The sequence below is a fragment of the Larimichthys crocea genome, chromosome III, assembly GCF_000972845.2.
Source record: "Larimichthys crocea isolate SSNF chromosome III, L_crocea_2.0, whole genome shotgun sequence".
Lineage (NCBI taxonomy): Eukaryota > Metazoa > Chordata > Actinopteri > Sciaenidae > Larimichthys > Larimichthys crocea.
Window position 1 is genome coordinate 12,104,556 of NC_040013.1, and position 17,922 is coordinate 12,122,477.

Below are 17,922 nucleotides of genomic sequence, written 5' to 3' on the forward strand. Positions count from 1 at the left end.
TACTCTTTATCTGTTTATTTGATTGATGGCCCATGATTAGCCCCAGATGTAGCCCACATGGATGGATGGGTAAACTGTATGCCACCTGGCCTTACTAAACATCACAGTTACTGCAATTGCATTAATAATTTTTTTTTTACCAACAATCATAACGAGTGAAAACAAACAGAGACTACAATACTTCTTCAGATATATCTCAGACCATTTAATTTGTGTGAAATGTGCAACATTTTATAAATACTGATAGTCCAGAAGTAAAACTTTTTTTATTTTCTTTATTTTCAATCATTTTACAGCTAAAAGAGCAAAAACACCAGCTAATAAGACCCTGTTACCTTTGAAACAAAAGGAAAATACATGTGATACAAAATATCGGCAAACATTTAGAAAAAATATTTTTTAGACATGTTTAGCAAATGTCATATTCTACCTAAACATTTTAGCACTTTGTATGGGTTTGGAATAATATGAAATGTCTTGGGTGCTTGTCTTGTCTCCAGAGTTAGTGGATTGCCAGGCACAGCCACTGGAAGAGAAAACACAATTATACAACAAGCTGTCTAAACTAGAAATGATGATGAATCAGCTTTTGGTTTTGCTTTTGTTATTTTCTCACACACCTGTTGCATATCCAGCGCGATTTTTCCGTCAGGTCTTTCCAAAGCCTTAAATATTTCTGGTTGAGAGGCAGATCAAATATAGTGGTAATGTAAACAGCTCTCAGATCACACAGATCAGTGTGAGATGTACTGAAGTGATACTGTAGTGTTTGCTGACACTTACTGAAGAGCGATTCCAGTTTTATGAGACAGCCTACAAAACTGTCAAAGTCTATGGCATACTGAGCGTCCGCATAACGACTGACAACGGCCTGCAGAACAGCACTGTTGACGCTGAAACCTGGGGAAGAAGAATAGCCTTCAATTATCAGCACCTGTTCTCTGGTAGTTTCATAGATGTGGATTATTCCTGATCCTGTGTTTTTAAAAGGTGCCTGATAATACAGAAGCAATGACAGACGTGTTATGTTACACTGCCTCACCCCTGCTTGTTTTGTTCCTGTAAGGTATACATGAACAAAATTCATCTGTAGGGGGAAGTCCTTAAACTGGCTTATCCAGTCTGCCAACTACCTTCGCGTGTTATAAACACAAAGAGTTGAATGTGGGTATTTTATTTTACTATGAGATATGAAGATTATAATTGTATCTGTATGATTATATGTGACAATTAAACTTAACTCGTAACTTGCATGTTACCTGCTTCGGTGGCGGCGCCTCTCATCTCGTGGGAGCTCATGGTGCCAGAGTTGTCTGAGTCATGATGTTTGAAGATCTCCTATACAGTCCAGGCGACAATGTGTTGCATTAATAGATACAGCCAGGCGTTTCTACATGACCAATACTCATTTTAAACCACATAAACCAAAACTTACCAGATATTTCTGGATTTTGTTCCAAAGCAAGTGAAATTCTATCAGTCCTAACTTGGCACTTTCATCTTTCTGGAGAATGTTAAGGTGAAAATCATATAAATCCTTTTATTATTATTCATTTAACTTATCATTCACAAGTTTCAAAACATCAACTGGGAGGCGTGAGGACAATTTTTCATTCTTTAAAGAGGATACGTCCAGCAGACTGACAATCTGGCGACCTGTCTCAAGGCTGAAGCCATTGGTTTTGATATCACCCCCTGCAGGAATGTGACAAAAATAAAGCTATCGCCAACTGTTAAGTCAAAGAAAATATGTCAACATGTCAATATATGTACTCACGGTGAGAGACAACATTGTTCAGAATTCTAACCAGTTCAAAGACCGACACCTCCATGTCCTGTTTGAATATAAAAAGAAATGCAGACATTTAAATTTTAATCTAGGTTAAGAGTTCTTTATGTGCTGTCAGCGCTCATGTTATCTACTTACATCTCCAGCAATCTGCTTGAAGAGATGCTTGAAATGAGGATCCACATCACTCTCAGATACCTCCTCCTGTGAGAGAAAGACATAGATAACACATAATGTATAGTATGTATTAAGCAACATGCATTTAAAATGTAATGTGACATATTTACTTCAATCTCACTACAAAGAAGTATCTATTTCACATCAGTGCATCCAAAATTGTCTTATCACTCTGTAGACTTTCTTACCTCCTCTATTTGAGCATCAATGTCCTCCTCCAGTGGACTAAAAAAATAAAAATACATAGCTTGAGCACATCCTAGTGGCATGCAGGGAAATGGCATTTACAATAAGTTTTGACTGTGACTCTTCCGTCAAAAGAAGGAGCTGGCTACTTGTCCACTAGATGGCTGTATAATCTCAAGCTGGAGACATACATGAGCATGAGTATCAGATACCTTGTTGCAGCCTGTTTCTCTGAGAACACCCTGAGAATGAAGCTGCCATTCTTGTGAGGCTGGAAGGTCGAGGGAATAATGGCATATTCTCCTGGAGGAAGTCTGAAGCGGTCACACACCTCCCGTGTGTTGATGAAGTTGCTGCTCATGGCCACAGCTCTCTGTCGCAGCAGGACATCCGGGCCAAGGTGGACATTGCTGCGGCCTTTGTACTGAAGATTAATATATGATTACTGGCATGTTTAACAATAGAAATTCACAAGACAATCAAGCGATATTTGTGACGTTTACTACATTTTTATTAAAGGATCATACAGACCTGATCTGGAACCTGGAAAAAAGGAAACAGATGACATATTTTAGAATATCGGTCAAATTATTTAAAAACTCAATAACTAGGATATATAAAATAGTTTGGACACACCTCATAAATGGCAAAACCAATAGTCTCAAGGTCACGGGCAAGCCTCTTCTTCTGCCGTCCACCCTTTTGCATCAGCCCCACCAGAAAGGTGCACCCATCTTCCCCATCCATAGGGTCATCATCCACATCTTCCAAACGCACCACAAACTGAGGGTTGGATGAAAATGTGGCTGGAACACAGCAAAGTATAATCCTTTATATGAAGTAGTGTAACAGGACTTCTTGTTGAGACATACAGTACATATGGTTTCTCTGTACCTGCATGATTGCGGCAGCCACCTGCCGTGGAGCCGACCCTCCACATGCCTTCAAACTGGTAGCTGTTCCAGTGGCCAACATCATCACTCAAGAGCGTGTCTGGGGTTAAGTTGCAGATCTCTAGTCTGGAGAATTGCCTGATGAAATCTGAAAAGGACATCCTGAGCAGAGGAACAACTCGTGATCAATTTCAGTCTGAGCCTTAATTTGTTTTAGTTGAGTTGTCTTAGTGATGTCGGAGATTCATATTGCAGCTTTAATTATATGTATACAATTATTACCTTTATTGTAATATGAATAAAAAGTTAAAGACAATAGGTTTACCAGAACTCTCCATCTTCAGCTACATGGTTCAACTTTGATTTTTCATCATCACTGACATAGTCCCATTCATTGGATCTAATTGTAATCAAAGAAAATCATGCTTTTAGGAATAATCATGGAAATAACCAAAAGTAGCTGATGGTGCACAGATAAAGAACATCATTATTTACCCATCACTCCACGGACCAGTCCACTCCACCTGGCCCCATGGGTTCCTGATGCGGACCAGCTGAACGAGCCTGCCTCGAAAATTAACCTGATTGAGAGGGAAACAGTGTGTAATGTAAATTGCATGCAGTAAAAGAACAACAAATGCTAGGCAGCCATTTCGATCAGTGGTTTAGGACACCGGGGGGGAGGCAGTTTTGGTCACAGAGGAAGTGGTTTGAAGCAGTTGCATGCAAGCAGTTAGCAGCAGTTATTTACATAGCACTGATGTGCATTTTACTCAATAAATAAAAATGGGTCTGTGATCCAATTTGAGTCCTGACTATAAGTTTTGGACACACTGTTTTGGCTGAATCGTTTACCTCTGTTGCACCAGTGACTGAGTATGCATGTCCTTTGACAAGTTTGCGAGCTGTCACTGCCTCTGTCTCATAGGAACTGGTGATCTGAAAGCAAGAACAAACAACAAAGTATTCAGACACACTGCCAGCGTGTCTGCAGCTCTGCATGCAAAGCAGTATGAAAATAATACTCACATCAATAGAACAACCTAGCAGCGAGCCCAGGTGCAGGGCCTTCTGCATGACTTGGAAGAGGTTTGGTGGAGCCTTGTCTAAGACGTATACTTCTGAGATTCCTCCTGTGAAATCCTCAAAACCCTCAATAGTGCTTCCACCTGAAAGGGCTTCATAGCAGCCATGAACCCTGTCAGGCACAGAGGTAAGTGAACAGGATGACTAACTATAAATTGTACATTTTCACTGCATTAATGTTTTAGGAAGAGGAATGATCCACACTTTGCATAGGCCTTCTCCAGCAGTGCACTCCAAAACTCAGAGCCCTCAGCTGAGTGAACAAACAGTAGCTTTCCATCTCTGGTGGGTAGACGGTCATCGACCACCACGTCCACCCACTCACCAAACTGCCAGAACTGAGAAGAAAATACTCCCATCAGTAAACTTAAATACTTCTTAAACAGTAGAACAAGGAGATACTTTTGACCTAACTCATTTATGATTTAATTAATTGACCACAATATATTACTAGAACATGTACTGATGTGAGGAATTTAGCAATAGAGGTTCAGCAGTTCTTAAAACAAGTTCTGCTTTGAGCTTTTGTCTGATGGTGGATTGAAGTATTGGTGTCTCGAGTTCCCTTGTTTTTCCTTTACTAGTGTGCATGCATTCATTAAAATAACTCATTAATATCATGTTACTGTCTGACATAGCAGGAAAAAAGAAAACACAAGAGGAGAAAAGAAAAAAGGTCCATAGTGGAATATCAGGTGACAAAGGCCTTTTTCTGACCTGGAAGTGAAATATCCCGGCATAATTTTCAGTGAAACTCTGTCCTTGAGGCACGACACGAGCCAGGATCCGCTGATCAAGAGTCAGAGAGGCTATTGCAGCCAGTAGCCAGCAGTCACCTGCACAGAAGTTGCACAGAGATTGAGAAATACGTGTTTGCCACAGTATAGCAAGGATGTAAATAACATGTGCAACAAACTCCCTCCATGATAATTCCTTCTTACAAGACGAAAGGGTGGAGGGTTTCCACACAGGGATGTTTGTGGTTCCTTTCCTAAAACCAAAAGACCCACCCATTCATCCACCTGTCTGTTCCTGCAACCATGTCCCCACCCTCTTAGCCTCACTCACCTAGAGCTCCTTGGCAAATGTCCGTCCTTGTCGCTCCGTCATCAATGAACTTTGGTTCTGAGCACAGCTCCTATAAAGAGCACCAGACAATCACACGGTGATGGTATGGCAAACACCATTTAAATTATTTTGAATTGATGTATGATGATGTTAGAGTCACACATACAGCAGTATTGGTATGATCCAACACATTATTGCCCATATACTAAGTCAGAAACCTGTGCAACCAGTGTGTCTGATCTCTAGTAGGCAAATCAGCTTGTTTCATTTACACAGCTGTGTAGGTCAAAGTCAGAAGAGGAAGAATAAATCCTCACAGACATATTGTATTAATAACATTCATAGCTTGTTTGATTACCTTGATCATTACTATAGTAAATGAAGTCTGATCCAGATGCAATTGGAAAGTAACTTGTTACAGCTACTACTTTTTAAAAGTATTATCTTTTAAGACGAAATAATTGCAGCCATATACAAGTTTAGTAACAGTTTAATATTACAGTATTGTGTGTTTCTTTTCAGTCTCTTACCTTTGGTCTTTTCCAGACAACACCCCGGGTCTTAGATGAGTATGGTCCCAGCTCATTGTAGCCCAGTGATTTGCTCTCAGCTGGAAAGCAGTTGTCCTCAAACAGGTGTCCATTCATCAGACACTGTTGATGCAGAGTCTCATACTCCTGGTTTGAGAACTTCACTGCACGCTCATTGCTGCCAATGCCTTCTTCACCCTTCTGCTGATGGGCCAGTCGACCTGCCGTGGATGTCATCCTTAACTATCAAGAGTAAAGACTCCCTTGGTGATGATTTCCCTGTTTGTGAGCTGAGCTGGTGTCGACTTGTGAGCTGATCTTCCACCTGGTGAACACAATCCAGGAGTGTCTTTGTCTCATCCTCCTTTATAGCTGCAGCAGGTGAGGGGAAACAGGGTGGGTGCACAGACAGGGAGGGGCCTGCAGTGAAACAATAGCAACACTAAGCAAATGACCAAGAGATGGCTGCGTGACTACAGGAGGAATACAAACAGGGACACACCTAGAAGCAACTGGAAGCACTCTCATTGCATCATTTTAATTTTGTGTTTCTGATGATTTATTGCAATTCATTGTCCACTTACTGATGGGTGCATGTCAAAAGCAGGTTTAACAAACTCTTTGCTTGATTTTCTCCAGAGTTATTAGCAAAGGATTACATGTAGAACATATAACTGAGTGTTGTGAAAGGGAAGCTTAAACATGTGTTCAACTGAGCAAGGATAAAATGGGATATGACTAACATTGCAACACTGAGCCTGGAGGGACGTCCAGTCAGTATCCTGTAGTTACGTCCTCCATGCTAAATTGAGCTCATCCTTAGTCAAACAGTTTTCAGTCAGTGGTTTGGTCAGGACATTAGTGTTTCAGCTGTTTGTTTTAAAAGAATATGATTAATATGAGCTGCAAAAGTACCGCTTATATTTATGTTCAACATGGATATGCATAAAAGGTAGTTAATGGTGGTGAATCCACCCTTGTTTTACGTCAGAAAGGAACTAGACACACAAAAAACAGAAAAGACAATTACTGTAACTGTCACTAAACTACGTGATGAGCTGCAGGTGTAGTGTGTTACTGCTCAAAGTAAAGAAACTGTTACTATCTATGTTACACAGTCTTACAGTATATGGACACGAAAAGATAACAAGAGCATTATGCAGAGAAATCCTTTGTTTTCAGCAGATTTTTCTTGGTTTTAGGTCTAAAGTAGATGTATCTGTACAACACATGAGCCACATTATCGAATGTCAACCTTCCACACCCAGGGTACATATGAGTATCCTCTTAAAAACAATGCTGAGGTTATCCATACTGCCTCCAGCACCAGGTGTCTTAACTTTTGTGGAGATATAGAAGAAGGGCGTGTACACTGTGTGTGTTTTGTGAACAAACAAGCACCAATAAAGCATACCGCTCTGCTTTTAATCTTTAGATTCAATACGTCTTTTTATTTTCACAAAGGAGAATACCTACAGGATGTGCACTGTGACCACTGAACTGTGCACGAGACACAAAAAGGACATGATTCGTTTCATTTGTAGTACACATTCAAGTAACTTTATTCTAACATACAGGCCAAGCAGGAAAAACATTCTTGGTTATCGATCTTTGGAGGCAGTTTGCTGACGTACTGCACAACAACTACTATCAGTCAGTGATTGATCAGCATTAGAAAACATCAGTAATGCTCTAATGAAAGCTTATAATGAGTTGTAACAGCCCTATTACAATTTATGCCTCCTCTTAATCTAAGCTATTATGTAGTATTGATAAACAATATATCATTACTGGGCTTAATACGGTAATAAATGATGTATGTACCAATGTTTTTATCAGATATCTAACAGACATCACCCATTGTCATTATGTACATAAGTAAAAGCTATTGTTAGCCTGAAGTAACACTGTGTTGACTGCTACATTTCCCACCTACTCTGAGTAGATTAGATAAATCAGCAGCTTTGTATTCAGATAGTTTGAAGATGTAGCACTATTCTTTTGGAAATAAAATCCTTTGTCTACAATGTTAGATGCATCAGTTAATAAACGTGGCTCTAAACATTGACAGAGGTTAAAATGTCATTTTTTTGTTTTAATTTTAGGGTGTACATTTGACATTACATTAAATTACAAGATTACAAGATGTTTTTAGGTAATTGGGCAGATTGATAAACTTCAACTGATTCCCGTGACAAGCCAATGCTAATATTTATTCTTTTGGATAGTGGGCCACATCAATCATTCAATCATCAGTCAGTTGAATCATCTGCAAACATTGTGACAGTGGGAGGGTCACTTTTCTTCTAATTCAATCAACTCATACGCTGAATTTGAATGACTTAAAGACATGCTCTATTCAACTTTTAAACAAATATTTAATATAGCATCTAAATGCATAATCAAACAATGGATTGTAACATCTGCAGCTTTGTCTCTCCTCAGAGACTGGTAGATGTGGTAGCTGGTGACCTTTAACCTTTGCAGTTCTTTACTGCACATTATCTCTCAGGTGACACGCAATTGTTTCAGTTTGCAGGGATAATCAAGAGGATTGACATAGATTAGAGTTGATTTTTACCCCTGTGGCAATAATATATGACTATATGATTCATTTTTATAGTGATCATATTTTATACCGATCCTGTCAAAGGTATAGTTTCTAATGCTTTTATTGGTTTTGTTTGTTCTATGAGAACTGAAGACAAAATACTTTTTAGTCTGTTCCACTGTATCTTATTAAGACAAATATTTGCAGTCGTAACACATAAATAAGAAGAATTCAGCCACCTCTTTGGATTGAGGTGGAATTTATCTGCTATCCCAAATACAATACATACAGTATGTGATATTGGGACAGCCCTCTGGCTCGCTTGGATGCTTACCTGGCAAACATCAGCATGAGACATAGGACATGGGAATGGTGTCAACTTATTAAACTCACTGTCTTTGGGTTTGTGTTGAGTCAATAAATGACTCTTCTGTTTCATCTTAAATATTTAGCTTGGACTCCCTGCTTGTCACGTTCTTATTTATTCACTATGTACATACATAACCCCAGATATTCTAAAACATAGCTACAGTAGTATATTGCATATGGTATTAGTTCATTTAATATATCAGTTATTCATATATTTATTGCAGTATTTAGTTTATGCATTCAGGACTACTGTACAAAAATGCTGGTTCAACATGGGGAACTCTGTTGATGAGGACCTGTAACATCTGTGGCTCACTCTTATGGAACAAAACATGATGATTGTTATTTTTAGTTATGAATATTATATTCCATTTCTGGCATATTGTGTAAGAGCCCCTTAAATCTCACACACTGGACCTTTGACAGGGTGATCCTTTGCAGTCTTCAGCACCTCTAGTGGTGCAGCGTGGAGCCTGTGCGCGGTGGCCACTCCTCCGATAGGGGCTGGTCTGTTCTGCAGTGAAAGAGGGCTTGACGTGCCCCCCTTGTAACAGATTTACCCGATTATCACAATCCAACTCATTTTGAAGGAGCTGCAAGTCGCTTTTAAATCGTCGGTGAGTCGATTTCTTTCTTTTTTTTTTATTTCACTGCATGTTTTTAAATTTTCACAGCTTGAGGTTAACGGTGTTTTTTTTTAAATCTTATTGTAGTGTGTAGGCCAGCGTGCTGTTCATTTGATTTAACGTAATCCACGCTGTTGCCCTAATAATAGTCAGCAAAGTTACAGCTGTCACATTCAGACACACAGATTTAAATTCAGATCTTAGATCAGGTGTTGTTGTTAAACGTCTATTGTTGTTAAGAAATCTTTGGAGCAGACTGCAGGCCATAAAAAGGCAGGCCTGCCTGTACTGATGAACAGGTGCTGTAAACAATCTGCGCCTGCATTACATGCCTGCATTACACACTGTGGCTTTCTGATGGTAACAGATCTATGGATTCACAAAGCAACCAACAAATGTGCAGCAGTATTCAGTCTGTTTGGAGTGGAGGGTACCTCAGTGACAGAGAGGCTTGGTTTGGGTTGTTTTACGTGTGACAACATCATCACAGGAATAGCTGGATCAGCTTTTCTCTGTTGTGGGGGTGAATACAGACATCCTTTTGATCAATAGCAAGCAGTAACCTCTCTTTAGGCAAACAGACGGACATTCCTGCACATTTCACAGGCATATGGGGGCCTCAGTGTGGGGAGCTGTCCCTGTAAACAATGCCCTTGCCTGCAGAAATGTTTCTACCAAAAGCATCGTCTGTTTTCCATACATTGGAACCTGTTTTGTTTTCTAGCTCATTACAAAGATTCAACTCAAGCCTTTTTCCCGCAGTCCCCCCACCACTGCAGCTCCAGCCACTCTCCCCTCTTACTTTCAGTGTCTGCTGAACTGAGCTCAACAAGATTCCTTTCCCGTGGAGCACAGTGGTATAAAGGATCGTGCCGTGTCCCAGTTTTTCCAACACTGATTCAGAAAGACAAGTAATAGCTTTAAATCTACCAGCCAGCCTTTTTACTGATATTAAATTAGTTTTCTCACTAAGCTATTATGTTCTCCCTGGGGACTGAAAGTTGTGAAGTTGTACGGCATAGAAAGGCATTCAGGAAGGGGAAAAAGACCATCCCCACTGAGCCGTAAACACTAAGGTCCATTAGGGCCTCCTTTCATGGCTGCAACTCAGGGTGATTCAAATTATTTGAAAGGGAAAACACTTTAGCAGTGCCAAAACTTGAGTGAATGACCTTTCTCTCACTTTTTTTTTGTCTCATTCTCCCTCTCTTCTCAGCCCGCCCGTACACACAAGGTATCATATTCCTAAGTTTTGTTTTGTTCTTCTCATGTTGCTGGGTTGTCTCGCTGTTTTTCTCAGTGATTTGCTTTTAGTTCTGTCAATGCTTACTATAATGACTGCTGGGCTTTTCTTTATTAAGTTAAGATCAAGTTTCCATAGCAGCACATTTATTTTACTTTATTTACATATACTTAACCGTTATGTTGGTGTGACCTGTTACATGTTATTTACTCAGTTAACACTCATTTATATTTGTCATTTCCAAGCATGAGGATGAAAGTCTCCACACTGTCAGGAACAAGATTCAAATGCAGAATCCTCTGTTCATTTATGGTTTTGTTGGCCTAAAAGTAGTTAGATATAAACATATAATACATAATAATAATAATAATAATAATAATAATAATAATGTATCACCTTACAAAATACCTATTATGTGTGAGTTTGTAATTCTAGATTGTAAAATACCTTCAGGTTGCTAAACCTACAAACATAACAGTACCTGACCTCAGTTTGGTGACTTTTTGTTATTTTGGGTTTCCTTTAAAGCTAACAGCATAATGTAGCATCTGTGTGGAATCAAACATGTGCTTCAGGCTAATCAGTTTAAGGCGGATTCAGTCTAACCGGCAATAAAAAAATCTGTCTTTATCACTACTTTCTGCCACACCCGATTGCTGTGCTGTAAACCTTAGACAAGTGTTTGCCGCTGAAAAGCTTCCTGCTATTTATAGACATAACATGTGCATGCATACCCAACCAGCTCCATATTTTTATCTTGCACCAGTATGTATCCAGTTGGAGGGATCTCCGAAAGCATATACGCCAACAGGCTACGGGCAGAGGGCATGGGCTCCAAAGAGCAGGCCGTGCACTTCTCCAACCAGGACTATGAGGCACTGAAGCAGCAATGTGTTGAGTCGGGCTGTCTGTTTGAAGACCCATGTTACCCCGCTGAGCCTCCATCCCTGGGCTTCAAGGAGCTCGCCCCTTATTCCTCCAAAACTAGAGATGTGGAGTGGAAAAGGCCCACGGTAAGAAAACTTGAGAGGGAAAGTGAATTATAAGCATATTCAGGGATTTGTTAATGACTTACAAACTATAAGACAGAGTCCAGACTTAATGCTACACATCAAGCAATTAAGAAATACCTCACTTATGATTCTTCGGACTACTTCCTCTGTCATATTTCGCAACAGCCATATGGTTTTGACTCCTGCCGGTGATGACTGGCACTCAACAGACAAACATATAAACAAACATATCAATGACGCTGTCTTGTCCGTGTCTGGAAACTCAGACAGAAAAGGACAAGTAAAGGCAGGAACTTCTCAGGCCACTGCAGCTGTTGGCATGGTATGGCATTCTCTGACTGCTCCCTGGCGTCAACATTTATTTACAGTGCTTCATTAAAACACAGGAAGTTCACACATAGATGCAAGGCTAGCTGTGGTTTGAAAGAGGTGTCGCCATAAAGGAGATCGTAACATGTGTTACTAGTGTGAATTCTTAGAATATGTCTTCAACCAGACGTTTATTTGTTCCATAGGAACTGACAGACGACCCTCAGTTTATTGTGGGTGGTGCCACCAGAACGGACATCTGCCAGGGAGCTCTGGGTGAGCCTTTGTTGTTATTGAAAATGTTAATAAGAAGACAGAATTAGATAAAAGTTGCTAAATGCTTCTTTTCCCCTTCAAGGTGACTGCTGGCTCTTAGCGGCCATCGGCTCTCTTACTCTGAATGACAAGCTTCTTCATCGGGTTGTTCCACATGGGCAGTCTTTCCAAGATGACTATGCTGGAATCTTTCACTTTCAGGTTCTTTGTTCTTATCTTCTACCCTTTGCCCTTCTGCCATAAAGTCAAAGTCAAGCAATTTAGATAGATGGCGTTCTTGTTTATTGCTCTGTGTTGCAGTTCTGGCAGTTCGGCGAATGGGTGGACGTTGTGATAGATGACAGATTGCCTGTCAAAGACGGGGAGCTGATGTTTGTCCATTCTGCTGAAGGCAATGAATTTTGGAGTGCACTACTGGAGAAGGCTTATGCCAAGTAGGTTTTGAAAACCCTTCTCAACCGCTAAATAATTCAGCATCGGTCTACTTAGCAGGAAGTTGTAAACCGCATTCTCAAGTGCTGATGTTGATGGCAATCAAACTGAAGTGTTTTTTTTGTTTGTTTTTTTATGTGAAATCAGGCTGAATGGCTCCTACGAGGCTCTGTCTGGAGGTAGCACCACAGAAGGGTTTGAGGACTTTACGGGTGGTGTGTCTGAGATGTACGAGCTCCGCAGCGCTCCCAGAGATCTTCACAGGATAATCAGCAAGGCTCTGGAAAGAGGCTCGCTGCTGGGCTGCTCTATTGATGTAAGCGCTGAACACACACTAGCATACCACCAAGACAGACAGATCAATGTTGCACCGTCTCGAGAAAGCCAATAATATTAAAAGCATTTCTATTTATTTCTGCGCTTGACAATTCATACTGCAGTAATCTTGTTTTCATTTTAATACAGATCACCAGTGCCTTCGACATGGAGGCTGTTACATTCAAGAAGCTTGTGAAGGGTCACGCCTACTCAGTCACTGGATTAAAGGAGGTCTGTCTCTGTGTGTTGTCTTTAATTGGTGACCAATATGAATGATATTAAAAGTATTTACCATCACTCTGCTTGTTATGTAGGTTGATTTTCGTGGCAACATGGAACGTCTAATCCGAGTACGTAACCCTTGGGGCCAGGTGGAGTGGACTGGTGCCTGGAGTGACAAGTGAGTGTATCAGAGCATCATAAATGTCCCTGTGTACACGATTTCCATCCCTAGTTTTATTTGGTTAATATCTTATTTTATTATATCTCACTCTGGATGTTTATTTTGGGCTATTTGTGTAGTTCCCCTGAATGGGATGAGATTGACCCTTCTGAAAGAGGAGACCTGCATCTTCAGATGGAAGATGGGGAGTTTTGGTAAGATGTCCTGTGTGCTATAATACTGGATGGCAGTTTTATGTACTGTAGGCATTTTAAAAGTTAAGTTAATAGTTCTGCATTTTGGGAAACTCACATTCACTTTCAGATGAGAAGATTTATAGCTTGCATACAGAGGAACTATTTGCTATGTGGTATCTTATAAGTTTCCTTTAGTGAAGTCACCTGAGCAGGATCAGTAAGGGCTGAATTTGAGAGTGAAAAAATCTGGTAATGTGGAGGTAGCCTCATCTCTCAGTTTGAGGCAACGTGGGTAATGTCAGTGCAGTGCACAATTACGGTCATAAAGACTACACTGTTTTCAGTTTATATTTTAAGCTAAGCTTGACTACTGGCTTAAACTTTTAAACTATTTTTAAAAATCTGCATTTGGGTTCCTGCCCTAAAACTTCATTTTATTCTTCCAGGATGTCCTTCAATGAGTTTAAGAGGCAGTTTTCTCGACTAGAGATCTGTAACCTGACCCCTGATGCTCTGAACGATGACAGTCTCAGCCACTGGAACACCATGAACTTTTACGGCTCGTGGAGGAGAGGCAGCACAGCTGGAGGCTGCAGAAACCATCCCAGTGAGTCTAAACCATATATTCACAGGAAAAATGCCTTTTATGTAAAAGTACACACACTGACATAGATAAATATATCAATAATCAAGTGATAACATTTCTCTTTTAAAGCAGCATTATGTAGTTTCACAGTGCCATACCGCTGTCGTAAACATGGACAGATGTACACGTGCATTTGTTATGATTATATTACTTAGAAATTAAAAACTAGTTTGTGAACAACTTTGCTAAAAATAAACAACAACACGACATAGTGGCTTGCTAATATTACTGACTCGTCCAACAGCAAGAAGCCCAGCTTGGTGTCTGTCTGTCAGACTTTTATTTCACAACAGTCTCGCCAACTACTAAAACTCAGTCTCAGATTTACTCTTGTCCGGTGGCTTCTTGTTCAGCCATTCTCTTTTTAGCTCACTCCATCAACGTCTCTTTTGGTTTCTTAGCCTCTGCCATAATGTCCATAGAGGCTCAGTTACATTGTCCATTTACCCAGCTCTGATTCTGATTCCTCACTGGTTCTGCTCCCCATTAGCATTTTCCTCCGCCCTCGGTCTGAAAATCTTTTTAGTAGTCCAAAACATCTGTGGTACTAATATAAATGCTGACTCTTCCCCGGTGCTCTGAGCTCACAGTCTGGGCAACCTGGCAAACAAACTGAGCTAACATTACCTAACAGCAGCTATAGTTTGCAGCAGTTTAGTTAATAAATCACAGAATGTAATTTCGGAGCGGTCAGAGGAAATCATAGGAAAAACCTTTACTTATTGTAAAGTGTGACATAGTTTTCAAGTTCTCAACTGCAGCAGCATCAGAAATACTTTAATTCTAATTTAAAATCTGTTATTTTATGGTAGAAAAGTTGTGTTGCGTAATCTTACAGTGCAGCAGTCTAACACAAATGCACCATCTCTGTAGACACATTTTGGATCAACCCTCAGTATAAGATCACGTTGCTAGAGGAGGATGATGACCCAGAAGACGATGAGGTGGCATGCAGTTTTTTAGTAGCTCTCATGCAGAAGGACCGCCGCAGATATCGCCGCCAAGGTCAGGACATGCACACCATTGGCTTTGCTATCTATGAGGTGAGAACAGGAATGTAAAATATTGTCCCGTTGCCCTTCTTATAATTTGACATGTAAATATTACTATTATTTTGAAGAATTATGTCTCATTAATTTTATTTTTTCCCTTATCTTATTTTATGCAGATTCCAGAAGAGGTAGGCTTTTAATTTTTTGGCAGTGATGTAAAGTATATATGATTTCAATTAAATTGATCTAAAACCTGCAAATGCATCTCAACCCATGTATTGTTTCTTAATGCCCTTAGTACAAAGGCTGCCAAAATGTCCACTTGAAGAAAAATTTCTTTTTGAGCCATTCATCGTGCGCTCGCTCAGAGACCTTCATTAACCTGCGAGAGGTGAGCACACGGCTTCGTCTGCCTCCTGGAGAGTACCTCATCGTCCCCTCCACCTTTGAGCCCAGCAAAGAGGCTGACTTTGTCCTCAGAGTCTTCACTGAGAAGCAATCAGAAACAGAGTATGTATGCTTTGCATGCAATTTTAATGTCAGTTTCTGAAATTGAAATCTCATGCTAATGTGATAATTGTGTCCATTGCAGAGAACTGGATGATGAAATATCTGCCGATTTCGGAGAAGAAGTATGTATCAGTGACGTGATTAACACCGCAGGAAAAATTAAAATATTATAGTATATAAATAGCAGGATATAACTAGGATCCTGATTATAAACCATTATCTTTTTAATATTTGTGTTTTCCTACAGGAAGAAATAACTGAAGACGACATTGATGACTCTTTTAAGTCCATGTTCGCTCAGCTCGCAGGAGACGTAAGACCTATTTTACTGTTTGGAATCTTTTGAACTACTGCTTAAATCATTTAAGAGAATATTGGTAATAGTAATTGTTGTATTATTTTGGTATTTTCATCATCTAAACAACATCTAAAGCTTAAGAAATTCAAAATGGTATCACCTATGTTACGGTGGAGACAATAAATTCTCTTTTCTTCTCTAGGACATGGAGATCTCTGTTCGGGAACTTCAGACCATCTTAAACAGAGTCGTCACCCGGCGTGAGTTTTATATTAGTAATACATCTCCCATTGCTGTATCAGCCATCCATTTCCTGGTCTGTGAAACTACGTCGACCTGTTTCAGATGAGTGTTTTTGCTATTTCAGACAAAGATCTGAAGACCGATGGCTTCAGTATGGAATCGTGTAGGACCATGGTCAACCTGATGGATGTATCCTCTTGAGTAATCAGCCATGAATAGATCACAATCCATTAAACAGAAAGAACATTTCTGTGCCAGTGTTGTCTCTGTGTAGTTTCACTCCTTGACTCAGTGTTTACCAGAAAGATGGCAGTGCCCGTTTAGGAATAGTGGAGTTTCAGATCCTCTGGAACAAGATACGAAATTTGCTGGTAAGACGAGGAATTGCTTTACGAAGAAAAAGTAAAATAATGACGTCAAAGAAACATATAAATATATTTAAATATCTGTCCCTGTCTTCCAGGTCATTTTTAGACAATTTGACCTTGACAAGTCAGGAGCCATGAGCTCATACGAGATGCGTCTCGCTGTGGAGGCAGCAGGTATAATACTCCTGATGATCACTCTCAATTATTTACAGAATGCACACTCACGGGTGGAAAATGTGACCCTTTCTTTTATTTTGATTGTCTTCCTGTGTAGGTTTTAAACTGAATAACAGATTGAATCAGATTCTGGTCGCCCGGTATGCAGAGAATGAGATGATTGACTTTGACAACTTCATCTGCTGCTTGGTCAAGCTTGAATCCATGTTCAGTGAGTATTATTATGATAGACGTCATTCTATATGTATGCTGTATGTTTTTAGGCTATTAAGCATTGATAAATTGTCTAACCGTTTTACAGGGTATTTCCAGCAGTTTGACAAGGAGGGGTCAGGACAGGCTGAGATGAATATCACAGAGGTGAGTTTTGCTTTTAAAAAGAAAATCTCCGTACACTGCGTCAATCATTTTTCTACATCTAATTTTTGTTTCTCGTATGGCTAGTGGCTTTACCTGACAATGTGTGGTTGAAGTGGACCATCTTTACTGGAAGAGGGTAAAGTGCCTGCAGACTGCAATAAACCTGTAGCCCTGAAGATCCCTCAGCCTTAGTTGACCCGCTGATCTTTTAACACATCCCACCTCAAAGTACCTAGAGTAGCAAAAGAGCTGTGTAACAGAAAACCAAACCAACCCAGTTAAGTGTCTCCCGGCTAAATTTGCTACGCGACTATGCAAAACCTACAGTATGAAGCAGTCACTGTGCCACGAAAACAAGGCCTCTCTGTAAAAACTGCATGTGTTTGTGCACGACGAAAATAAATAGTTGTAACTTGCACTGTAAATTGATTTTACAGTCGTGGCCAATATCTATCTACTATGTCATCTACTGGCTCCTTCAAAATCCAGACCTCAAAAGCCTGACCTCACCTAAAAAGGTCAATATTTTCCAGGTATTATAATAATTCTGGCCCCGACTGTATATTTCTACATTTTAGTTTTGCTAGCTGTATGAATGTCAACTTATTAACAAACATTAATTTTTACCATTTTTTGTTTTGAAATCTCTAAGTAACACAAAAGATAGATGGAGGAATATGAAGAAGTCTTTTAATGTAAGTTCTTATAGTTTTACTGTTATTTGATTATTTTACCTCTAGGTGGCGGTACAGACCTGCTCTAACGTCAGTGTTTTTTTTAAACATTTGATACTGAAGTTTATCCTGTTTTTACACCAACCTTTTTCTTTTAGCTTAAGTTAAGCAACTGAGCTTTTAGCTCTTTAGCGTTTTGCACTGACATT

At 39.9% G+C, this 17,922-nt stretch overlaps 2 protein-coding genes across 4 annotated transcripts; one reads left to right on the forward strand and one right to left on the reverse strand.

Moving 5' to 3' along the window:
• Nucleotides 1–268: 268 nt before the first annotated feature.
• Nucleotides 269–9,176, reverse strand: LOC104918327 (calpain-2 catalytic subunit). Of its 2 annotated transcripts, XM_010730048.3 has the most exons (22): nucleotides 9,067–9,176; nucleotides 5,730–6,149; nucleotides 5,200–5,269; nucleotides 4,849–4,967; nucleotides 4,336–4,469; nucleotides 4,075–4,243; nucleotides 3,901–3,984; nucleotides 3,541–3,626; nucleotides 3,371–3,445; nucleotides 3,047–3,207; nucleotides 2,789–2,958; nucleotides 2,684–2,695; nucleotides 2,365–2,576; nucleotides 2,155–2,191; nucleotides 1,928–1,993; nucleotides 1,778–1,835; nucleotides 1,631–1,695; nucleotides 1,436–1,504; nucleotides 1,260–1,338; nucleotides 784–900; nucleotides 621–676; nucleotides 269–526 (listed from the first exon to the last, which is right to left on the reverse strand). In XM_010730048.3, the coding sequence occupies exons 2-22, from the start codon at nucleotides 5,964–5,966 to the stop codon at nucleotides 503–505; spliced, it is 2,100 nt and encodes a 699-aa protein (XP_010728350.3). In that variant the 5' UTR covers nucleotides 5,967–6,149; nucleotides 9,067–9,176; the 3' UTR covers nucleotides 269–502. The 2 variants fall into 2 exon arrangements, with proteins under 2 accessions (XP_010728350.3, XP_027133925.1); XM_027278124.1 differs by having other exon boundaries at nucleotides 3,901–4,243.
• On the forward strand, nucleotides 9,128–17,813 carry LOC104918347 (calpain-1 catalytic subunit). Of its 2 annotated transcripts, XM_019266301.2 has the most exons (23): nucleotides 9,128–9,266; nucleotides 10,492–10,509; nucleotides 11,285–11,531; nucleotides 12,047–12,116; nucleotides 12,199–12,317; nucleotides 12,417–12,550; nucleotides 12,696–12,864; nucleotides 13,014–13,097; nucleotides 13,181–13,266; nucleotides 13,389–13,463; nucleotides 13,892–14,052; nucleotides 14,965–15,134; nucleotides 15,260–15,271; nucleotides 15,382–15,593; nucleotides 15,676–15,715; nucleotides 15,841–15,906; nucleotides 16,094–16,151; nucleotides 16,259–16,323; nucleotides 16,437–16,505; nucleotides 16,598–16,676; nucleotides 16,777–16,890; nucleotides 16,981–17,039; nucleotides 17,124–17,813. In XM_019266301.2, exons 3-23 carry the CDS (start codon nucleotides 11,286–11,288, stop codon nucleotides 17,148–17,150), a joined length of 2,115 nt encoding a protein of 704 aa, XP_019121846.2. In that variant the 5' UTR covers nucleotides 9,128–9,266; nucleotides 10,492–10,509; nucleotide 11,285; the 3' UTR covers nucleotides 17,151–17,813. The 2 variants fall into 2 exon arrangements, with proteins under 2 accessions (XP_019121846.2, XP_019121845.2); XM_019266300.2 differs by lacking the exon at nucleotides 10,492–10,509 and having other exon boundaries at nucleotides 9,129–9,266.
• Nucleotides 17,814–17,922: the final 109 nt, after the last annotated feature.

Bases quoted from the DNA above. Each gene is read 5' to 3' on its own strand.
- LOC104918327 (XM_027278124.1), bottom strand. From the start codon at position 5,966: ATGACATCCACGGCAGGTCGACTGGCCCATCAGCAGAAGGGTGAAGAA. The intron at 4,244-4,335 runs GTGTGGATCATT...TGTGCCTGACAG, and splicing joins CTGGAGAAGGCCTATGCAAA to GGTTCATGGCTGCTATGAAG. The intron at 3,208-3,370 runs GTAAACCTATTG...TCCTCTGCTCAG, and splicing joins GCTGAAGATGGAGAGTTCTG to GATGTCCTTTTCAGATTTCA.
- LOC104918347 (XM_019266301.2), top strand. From the start codon at position 11,286: ATGTATCCAGTTGGAGGGATCTCCGAAAGCATATACGCCAACAGGCTA. The intron at 16,152-16,258 runs GTGAGTTTTATA...TTGCTATTTCAG, and splicing joins AAACAGAGTCGTCACCCGGC to ACAAAGATCTGAAGACCGAT. The intron at 17,040-17,123 runs GTGAGTTTTGCT...TCGTATGGCTAG, and splicing joins CTGAGATGAATATCACAGAG to TGGCTTTACCTGACAATGTG.